The sequence below is a fragment of the Lycium barbarum genome, chromosome 8 (assembly GCF_019175385.1).
Source record: "Lycium barbarum isolate Lr01 chromosome 8, ASM1917538v2, whole genome shotgun sequence".
NCBI classification, from domain to species: domain Eukaryota; kingdom Viridiplantae; phylum Streptophyta; class Magnoliopsida; order Solanales; family Solanaceae; genus Lycium; species Lycium barbarum.
In genome coordinates, this window is record NC_083344.1 from 115,751,339 (window position 1) to 115,762,347 (window position 11,009).

At 35.5% G+C, this 11,009-nt stretch overlaps 1 protein-coding gene across 1 annotated transcript; it reads right to left on the reverse strand.

The window, feature by feature from the left end:
- Positions 1–7,475: 7,475 nt before the first annotated feature.
- On the reverse strand, positions 7,476–10,428 carry LOC132606816 (flavonol synthase/flavanone 3-hydroxylase-like). The gene is made up of 4 exons (XM_060320455.1): positions 9,904–10,428; positions 9,083–9,336; positions 8,678–9,005; positions 7,476–8,068 (listed from the first exon to the last, which is right to left on the reverse strand). Exons 1-4 carry the CDS (start codon positions 10,207–10,209, stop codon positions 7,832–7,834), a joined length of 1,125 nt encoding a protein of 374 aa, XP_060176438.1. The 5' UTR covers positions 10,210–10,428; the 3' UTR covers positions 7,476–7,831.
- Positions 10,429–11,009: the final 581 nt, after the last annotated feature.

Here is an 11,009-nt window from a genome sequence, read left to right on the forward strand (position 1 = left end):
ACATGCGTGCGGCGGTTGTCAGAACCGGCCATTCAGGAGGAGACACGTGGCCGATAAAGAGGGGACGTGACGCAACTGTTCCCGCCAAAATAAGAAGATAACGACGAGCCAGTAGAGTCACCGGTTTCATGATTCATCCACTTCCCGTTACTCCGATAGATCGTTGGTCCGGAAAGTGTGGGGACTATCTGTATACGGTAAAAACCGAATATGAGTCAAGACGGAGGAACAAGGAACCGAAGGAAGAAGGGAACTAGGGGATACATGAAGACTTTCCCTCTGAACCGGAGGAACGCCTGTCCGGAGCTAATCCAGATGACCGTTCGGTCCGTTTCCTTCGTTACCGAGTCGGTCGAGGTCGTTACCCCGAGTATCCGTGTCGTTGGTCCGATACATCCGTTGCATCGAGCCACACGTCAGTAGCATCCTGCCATGGTCAACCACCAACCATGCATGTGTCAGGCTGTACGGCCAACCTAATCCCACCAAATCCGCTCAGAGTCGTCCTTTCTTTTATTTTTTAAATGATTAGTATTGTATGAAGCCCATGAAGGCAACCCTATAAATAGAGACCACCCTTCTCCTTGAAGGGGGTTGGCTTATTCATTTTCAAGAACACTTGTAACATCAAAGCATATATACAATCTCTCTCTCTCTCCAAGATCTGATTCGGTCCATAGTGACCATTTGCACTTTCATTGTATTTCCTCAAATAAGTGTTGCATGTCATTTAACAAGCACTAACACTCTTCATCAATCGCATTGTTACATAACGTCCATACACTCCATTCCCTACGGTATATATTGAGATTTAAAACACATATCCTATATCCACTTACAAATTCAATTGATTATCCAAATTCGGGGTAAACAAAACTCTCTTTTGATATGAACATAGAGAAGAATTAGATGGCTCCTTGCTAGGAAAGTGCATCATCCCTCCATTTTGCACTTCCTCTTTCAAGAATTATAAGTAAACATACAAATAAAGGGACTCATGAATTTTCAGCATATCCTTTTCTGTAACAAAAATAATAACGACAGTAAGTATTAATTAATCTGCCATGCCCCTCACAGCCTCACTTCCAGATTCACTCCTCCCCAATCGCAATAAAAAAATAAAAAGGAAAATAAGTGAAAACAAAAAGAAAGATGTGAAAATAAACAAATAAAGAAACTAAAAGAAAAGGCACCTTCAGGGGAAGACAATTAACATGTAGAGACTTAAGGTGGTTTATTGTCTCTGTTAGTCCAATAACATTGTCTTTTTATTTTTATATTTTCCTGTTTTGCTTTCTAGCTAGATTATTAACAAGATAAAAGAAAATTTAATTTGGTAATGAAAAGAGAGATTTGAATCATAGACCTTCCTTTAGTAAAGTTTTTAGAGTTATCAGAATAAGAAATATATTATACTTTTCCTCCGATTTACTTTCCACACACACTCTTTAAAATCAAAATAACTAGGTATAATAAGCATCAAGGCTTTTATGTTCTTCAAATTGGAATAACTAGGTATAATAAGAATCAAGGTTTAATAAGTTTCGTTTGCCGCAGAGCTTGTGGAGGGATGCTATTCTTACAGTTAACCGAATACTCAACAGAGTGTCTCACAGCAAAATACAATCTATTCCATATGAAAAATGGAAAGGAAAAAAACCCAACTTGAAATATTTCAAAGTGGTGGGGTGTTTAGCTAAAGTACAAGTTCCTATACCCAAAAGGGTCAAAATTGGATCAAAAACTGTGGATTATGTTTTGATTGGATATGCTACCAACAGTAAAGCATGTCAGTTTTTGGTTCATAAATTTGAAAATCCCGACATTCGTATGGTAATTGAATCAGATAATGTTGAATTCTTTGAAAACATTTATCCGCATAAAAATGAATTTGAGTCTCCTAACGAAAGATCTAAAGTCTAAACGACCACGGGAAGAACCAAAGGAAAATACATCAAGTAAAAAGGATCCAAAGAGTAGCAAACGTCAAAGGATATCTACTTCCTTTAGACCGGATTTTGTGACATTTTTACTTGAAAATGAGCCTCAAACATTTAAGACAGCCATGTCTTCTTCAGATTCACCATTTTGGAAAGAGACAATCAATAGTTAGATTGAATCAATCTTAACAACCATACATGAGAATTGGTTGATCTTCCTCCCGGAAATAAACCCTTAGGTTCGAAATGGATATGTAAAAGGAAAATGAAAGCTGATGGCACTATGGAAAAATACAAGGCGAGACTTGTTGTTAAAGGTTATAGACAAAAAGAAGGCTTTGATTATATTGACACATACTCGTTGGTAACAAGGGTAACATCCATTCCGATGTTAGTAGCACTGGCAGCCGTGTATGGTCTTGAAATCCACCAAATGGATGTTAAGACAGCTTTCTTAAATGGAAAGTTGGAGGAAGAATTTTACATGGAATAACCTGAGGGTTTCATGGTTCCTGGTAAAGAAATGAAAGTGTGCAAACTTGTTAAGTCGCTTTATAGAATAAAACAAGCACCCAAACAATGACATACAAAATTTGACCAAAACAATGTTGGAAAATGAATTTAAGATTAATGTAAATACTCCAAATCATGAATTCATTGTTTGTTTATATGTTGACGACATATTGATAATGAGTACATATATTGCTGACATAAATGCTACTAAGTACATGTTGGCTAGCAAATTTGATATGAAAGACTTAGGAGTTACTAATTTGATCTTAGGAATTAGGATCCATAAAACTCCACAAGGTCTAGCATTATCACAGTCTCATTATATTTAAAGGGTACTTGACAAGCTCAAGTATTTGAATTTTAATGTTGCAACACTCCAATTGATGTAAGTTTTGCAATTCAAAAGAATGAAGGTGAAAGTGATTCACAATGGACTATGCACGAGTATTGGGAAGCTTAATGTATATCATGAATAGTACACGACCAGATATAGCATGTGTTATTAGTAAGCTAAGTCGGTTGACAAGTAATCTCAATCAAACTCATTGGATGGCAATGAAACGAGTTTTGGGGCATTTAAAACACACCCAAAACTATGCTTGCACTATAATAAATATCCCGCAGTAATTGAGGGATATAGTGATGCAAATTGGAGCACTGGATCATCTGAAGTTAAATCCATAAGTGAATATGTTTTCACCATTAGTGGAGGAGCAGTGTCTTGGAAATCATTCAAACAGACCTGCACCGCCCGCTCTACAATGGAATCTGAATTTATAACTTTAGACAAGGCCGGCGAAGAAGCTAAATGGCTCCGAAATTTTTTGGAAGACATTTCCATTTCCCAATCCTTTGGCACCTATATGTATACATTGTGATAGCCAAGCGGCAATAGGTAGGGCAGAGAGCGTTATGTATAACAGAAAATCTCTTCACATATGACGGAGACACAATACCCTTAGGCAACTACTCTGTAGTGGTGTTATCACTATTAACTATGTAAAGTCGAGAGATAACGTGTCGGATCCACTTACAAAAAGCCTAACTAGAGAGGCGTTTGAAAGATCATCAAGGGGAATGGGGTTAAGGCCTAGGACAAGTCATCATGGCGGTAACTCTACCTGGTAGACTGGAGATTCCAAGAGCTAGGTTCGAAGGGATCAAACAAAGTTATGAATGACAGTTCAATATTGTCAAATAACTCAACTCATTCTCATAATGAAGATAATGTTCAGAAACAAGGATAAAATGTTAAGGCTTTTTAATGAGTTAATAAAGCATTAATTTTTTTAATGGTTTCTAAGTTTGGCAAGATATGACCAAATAGTGTATCTACATGATTGCACGTTTAGAAATCACCTATGTGAATGTGAAGTGTAAGCCGCTTCAAGAAGAATGATAGTGAAGGCCCATTCTCTATGCACTCATAGAATTAGGCGGTGTTCATGGCTAAAAAGAACACAACCATGAGAACCATAGACGATTAAGGGTTAATTGTGTGACTTATGTTGTCTAGGTGTACAACAAAGCTCGACGGTTCAAAGATATCATATCTACCGATTGACTGAGTATATCCAATATAAGTTCACTACGGAAAGTTCAAAGGGAAACTTACTTATCCAGATGCAATTAATCTTTACATGTAAATCACACACTTGTCTGTGCATTCCTTTCTCTTATAGTCATTCCCCATTCATGTGGGGATTGTTGGTTTTAAGTGTTAGAAGAATAGGAAATGGAGGGAAGAAAATATGGAGGGAAAATGAAAATTTTGAATTGTTCCTTTTTTGCTTTTTTGGATGAAGCATTTCTCCCACATTGGTTGTAGAAAGGAAAGTTCTTGTGCATATATGTAGAAGCATTTCTTCTAGCTCATAAAGAGTTGAGAAAAGGACCTCCTCTCGGGCCGTCGTCGTCGCTCGGCTTCGGCTTCAATCAAATGATATGATTGATAATCTTTTTTGACCAAATTTAATTAATTAATTATTCAAATTATGACCCGATTTCCCGGATCCGCTTTCCGTTTCTCCTTCCCGGATTAATTCAAATATTCCCGCCCATCTGAAAGGTAACCTTTGAGTTGCACCTTTCTGAACCAACACTTCCATGGCTATATATATCCTTATGATCTTCTGAATAAATCGTTCTATCCTGGGAGGATATATACCAACACCTCGGGTACATTGAGGGGATTAATTTCCTTAAGGCCACATTGTGAATTCAGTGCGCTCAGTTTAATTCTTACGTAATTTTGATACTGTTTTCAGATTCTGATTTATGTTTATTTGCGAATACAGTTTACTAACAAGGAGTACTGCTTTTACTTTCATTACATCAATCTCTCTCCGCCCTTATTAGTGTAAGGGTTAAATTAATCATTAAAAGGAATTAACTCTCTCTTACTTCTTTAGAACATCAAGTATTTTCAAATTATTATTTCTAGTAAAAGAAATGGAGGTAACAGTTAGATATTTGAAATACAACAACGCAAGAGATGTTATTTCCGTTTGAATTTAAGTTATACGCAGAGGTAATTGGGGCCGAGGAGAGGATGGAAGTGTCCTCATGTCAATTGAAAGTTGAAACGTACCAACTTTTTGAAACCAACAATTTGAATCGTAATTTTCAATTTTCCGTACACCAAAATTAACAACTTGTAAAATAAAACAATAACCAAATCTCCTTTGTGCCCACCCTTACCATCCTCCCCAAGGAGTTGTTTCACCTAATTTGAATGAAAATTATGTAATTATTAGAAGAAAGAGGAAAAAAAAAAAAAAGAGATAGAAATCCGATGTTTTGTTATTATATTTTGCATATGAGGGAGAAGTAATCATAATATTGCATAACTTGTTGAGAGGACAATTGGTAATATACCAACCAAAGAGTAATTGTGGTTGCTAATTGGTTTCTGTATCATTTAATATTTGCTATCTGCAAGACGTTATACTACATTGTTTCAAAGCTAAGATTAATCTAATCATCCTCCCCTTCCCAACCCATCCCCAAAGATATACATATATGATTAATAAAAAGAGAAAATTCATAGAAAGACAAGAAGAAAATTAAAGGAATTTGGTGATCAACTGATTCATCATTCTTTGTTGAGAAGGGATTTCAATCTGCTAGCAGATGGTAGATTATGTTTCACGTTCATGTCGAATATCTAGATCGATCAACCTGTGTGGTTCGTCTTAATTGATATGGAAAGGAAAAAAGAAAAGAAATATGTTACAAAAGAAAATCTAAGCATTCGGCATCTGAAACACACTGATACAATTAATTTAGAATTGTGTCAAGAAAGTCTATTTTAGAGGGTAAGGCGCTCCTTTCAAAATTTGAATGGAACAGTAAGTCTATTTTAGAGGGTAAGGTGCTTCTTTCAAAATTTGAATGGTACATTAAGACTTATAAATTCGACTAAGACTGTTATTTAGAGAATGATCTTCTTTTTATTTCTTTTGCAACTTACACCTTTTAGATCACGAAGTAAAGATTTCTTTTGAGCAAACGGAAAATCTTATGAGAAAATATTAGACGATAGTCCAAAATTATAAGTTATTGCAAGCGTTAGACGACAGTCTAATATTTTGTCTATAATTAAGGTCGAGCAATATATGAACAAATATTGAAGCCAAGTCTAACTTTGTCTGAAAGGTAATTTCCAAAGTGCTATATTTGAACAATTTTTAAATATAGGGCTAAAATCTAATGATGACATAAAAGAAATATTTGCATAAATTAGCCTACAAGTTCAAGGTTAAGCCATTTGGGCTGATCAACGTTGCTACCAACTTGCAAGCACCGATAAACAATTTTTTCTATTTGTATATTATGAGGTTTGTGCTTTTATCCTTTTATGACATTTGATTAAAATGTGTCATTAAAGATCACCTATACTATTTGGAAGAAGTGTTATAAAACATTCAGGATACACTCCTGCTTATTGTGATTGAAATAATCCGGGGGTCATGCGGAAGCTAATCATTGTAAATCTTAAATAACTATAAATTAGACGACAAAGAAGATATACTAAAAAGACATTATATTATAATATGATTTGATCAAGTGACCATCATGAAACCTAATATTAAAAAAAAAAAAAAAAAAATATGACAGAATAATCTCCCCCTGAACGAAAGACTTTTAATGATCACCATGGGTGTGTAGAGGGCAGGGAAACAGCGAGCAAGACGGCTAGACTGCAAGCACAATAGTTTTCTTACATAGTAGGACTGGGCTTCAACATCCCGAAGGACGGCTTGCCACAAACCTAACTTCAACAATCCGAATGTGGATGTTCTTTTGTGTGTTCTCTAATTGTGAGAAGGAGGTCGTCAATTTATAGATGTAAAAAACTTTTCCTCCAAGACAAGGATTAGCCAAATATGAAAGAAAATTATATTTTCCTTTCAGGAAAAGTAAAAGCAATAATGGTAATACTTTGACTTTCCTTTAAGGGAAAAGTAAAACTCAAATATGGTAAGAAAATCAAGACAAAACCCCTAACACTGCTGGCTGCTAGCTAAGAGATCAAAATGTGCTTTTGAGCAAAGCTAAGGTAGAATATATACTTGAGTCTATTTGGCTTTAATTACCTCTGTTCTCATATGTTATCATGTGTGATCTCTGCTTTGGAAATATATAAATGCTAGTTAAAACTTAATCACAAGACCAACACTAAAATAACATTTGTTTCTTCATCTGTGATACTATGACTGAGTTTTACTTTATTTTTACCTCTATTAGCAAGTTAAGACCAACACTAAAATAACATTTGTTTCTTCATCTGTGATACTATGACTGAGTATTACTTTATTTTTACCGCTATTAGTAGGCACGAACATGAATTGAGTGATATTTAGAAGAAAAAAAAAATAGTATTTGAAGTTGAAGTTGGAAAATGGTATTCAGAAGTTGAAGTTATATTTGAACATGCATTTCACTCCAAAATAAAAAAAAAAAAGTTAAAGACTAATTTTTAAATTTGAAAAACACCTTCAGAAACTAACTAAAAGATCATTCTAATGTATAACTAAACAATATTTGGAATATTTTTTGAAGAAAAACAGAAACATTATGGAAGAACTCCATCATACACCGAGGCATTATCAATGAGGGCCAAAGTAATAAAGGTGGTGGTAGAGATGATGGATCTTCAGCTCTTAATGCATTCAGCTTCAGGTGGTAAATTTCAGTGGTATTGTATAAGTTGAGTTCTTCGTGCACATAAGAGGCAACCACGGCTAGTAAAAAGTACAAATAGAGGAAGAAGGAACCAACATCTCTCTTTCGTTTTCGTTTTTTGGCCCTGACAGAAGGGGTTGGATGGAAAAGCAAGAATGGGACATATTTGTTGTCAGCTAATGGAGTTCTTATCATATCATTGCTGCTTCTATTGGTCTTCTCCCCTTCTGATAGTATTGGAAGAAGAGTTCAACATAATTCTTAACGTTCTTGTACACTCTCGGCCTTTCCGCATTGATAAGCTTCTCCACTGGTCCGATCTCAACATCTGCATCTGGCATAATGAAAACAGCAAGAGTGTTTCTTTCTCGTTCTGCGTTTGTCACCACCCTGTGCACGGGGCTCTTAAAAATGCCATTGCTCATTATCTGCAAGGAACAACAATTCTGAGAATTTTACATGCTGTACAACATTTTGTTGGAAAATATTAGAGATAGTAATGCTAAAGAAGAACATTTAATCAACAACCAAGTCGCAACAATAATAATAAAAGAAGACAGAGAATATTGGATAGGAAAATGCATTGACTTCATAGTAGATTTCCATAGCTACCCGAGTGCAAATGGTAAAGTGACAGCTTACTCCCAAAATACAACAAACAACTCAGGAAATCTTCTAATATGCACTCAAATAGAAGTTTTGGGAAACTCTTAAATTTCTGGACTGCTTTTGTACAATATTGAATGAAGGACAAGGTCGTCTGAAGGAGATGAAATCATAAAGAGCCAAATAATGTAAGATCTCAAGTACAGATTTTCTGCAATGGGATTAATCTATATAGAAAGCGATCGTACCTTTCATGACGCGTCCTTACAACAATTGGACACATCTTTTCGGATGTGTCCTAAAAAGGTTGTTGACGCATCTTTTCATAAAAGAATTGCGTCTTACCAAAAGACACATTAAATTTTGAATCACTCAAAATAAATCCAACAAATTTGAAGCCCTTCAGCATGATTTAGTTTACACTTTCGTACCTCAACTTGATCTCCAACATTAATGAGGAAACCATATGGGACAACAGGCACTCTAAACCATTGATCATCTTTGAGAACCTGAAGCCCCTCAACTTCTTTGTCTTGTAACAGGATGGTAATGGCTGATCCATCAGCATGTGGTTTCACTCCAAGAACAACATCAGGCCTTGGACACGAAGGGTAAAAGTTGAATCTTGCAACCATCGTTCTGCATTCTCCACACTGGTCCAGAAAGCAGTTCTCCTCCACATTCAATGACGTTGCGATGGCCTTTAGGAGGGACTCACTCAACAACTTCAATTTCTTGAGATATTCTTCAAATACTTCCCTGCAAGTAGTAATTTGTTAGCCCTGTGTGTTTAACTTATTCATTTCAGAGTAAAACTGCACAGAAGGAACATGTACCTAAAACATTCAGGTTTTTGGGGCCAGAATTGGAGTTTCCTTATATCTTCAGGGAACACATTTAGATACAATCTGTCGGTCCAATCAAGTGTTTGCTTTTCTGAAAGAACTGAATCATTTCCATACCCTTCAATGGCATCAGCATCAACTGTTCTGGCGTATTTAAGTTTCTCCTCAGTAGGAAGAGCAAAGAACTGTTTGCTGATTTCATGCATTTTGTCAAGAAATGAATCTTCTATCCCGTGATTTATGACCTGAATTTCCAATATGTTACTTAAACGGATATTGCAACCAAGAGTGCAGAAACCATATAGATAGCTTGTAGTAAAATTATTTTAAGTACCCGCTCTTTTTATTTATAGTTTATTACTGTAGTTTTTTTCACTTTTAAAGAAATGGATCTTGAGTCTAACTCAACGATAAAAACTAGCTCTTATGGTGAGGATTGTCCAACACCATATAAAGAGACCATCCCACCCATAAAAAGCTGATGTGAGACTCAACACCCCCGCACGCCCAGGTCTAGACATCTGGAGCGTGAACAATATAAGATGGGGCAGAACATCAAATAAACAATGAGTCAGAATGGACCCAACTCTACTACCATGACTCAACACCGACCTGCAAACCAAAAAATCCAGTAAACATAACTTGGTTTTCCATGTTTTCGTTTAGTTTTGATCCTCTGAAAGTAAATGGACCATTTCCAAGACTACAAAAATGTTTTCTTAATTTCTTTTCTTTTTCTTTTTTTTTTTTTGGGGGGGGGGGGGGGTGTTAAGATCATCAACTGTGATACCAGAGACTCATCAAAATCAGACCTGGAAGCAGCCACAAGACTTGAGACCGGATTGAAGTTTGTTGAGCTCTTCATCTCTAGCAGGGGATGTTGGTGATATGATAAGGCCAAGGTCAACTTCTGGTACATCTAGCAGGGGAGGAGAGGTATTGACTGGCCATTCTGGATGAATATACTTTTCTGGAACTTGTTTGCTATTTGCCAGTTCTTGTACCGACTTGAAAACTGTCTCTAGATTTACAGCCATGGTTTCAGTAAGAAGCAAATCTAAGCTTGTTGTTGGCTTTGTTTTTTTAACACAGTTGATGTAATTCCCAAGGAAAACCATATGAAGGAGAGGAGGTGGCTGGACTTTATTTGAAGCTAGGCAATACAGTCAATTGGTCATAAAATCGAATTCTTTATTGGAATACTGCACTATTTTCTCGGTTTCCTTATTTTATAGAAATTGTGGGGATTATATATAAGAACCCATTCAACCTTTTTTTTTTTTTTCCTTTTCTTTCTTTTCTAATTACATTCTTCAATTTGTTGGTCCAAATACACCCCAAAACTGATACAAAGTGGTATCAATATCACCTTTTGCGTCTATGTGGCTGTAGGGTGTGACACTAGCCTGTTTGGAAAGCCACCTGGGAATTGGATTTGGATGTAATTACACAGTTTAACACGATTGTCTGGTCAAGTAATTACTTGCTCAGCATGGAATTGGGTATAATTGGAGGGGTGTAATTACACTCTCCAATTCTCAAGGGGAAGGTGAGAATTGGTGGTAATTACACTGTGTAATTACAAGGTTACTTTTAATGTCTTTCCTTTTTTGTTTTTATTTTAATTTATTTTCTTTATATTTTTTTTATTTCTATCATTTTAATGTCTTTTTTTATTTTTACTTTTTATTTTCAAATTTATTTTTAAAATATATTTTTCTTTTTTACATTATTTATCGTTTATTTCTCTACCTTTACTTCTTGTGATTCCATGTAATTGCAAGTATTTTTTTATTTCTTATTTGTTTTATTTTCTTCATTTAGGGTAACTATGTTATTATTCTAGTTTTTGAATCTACACCTTCTAATATTAGAAATAATGAGTAATTAACAAATTTGGCATATAATGAGTGATGTC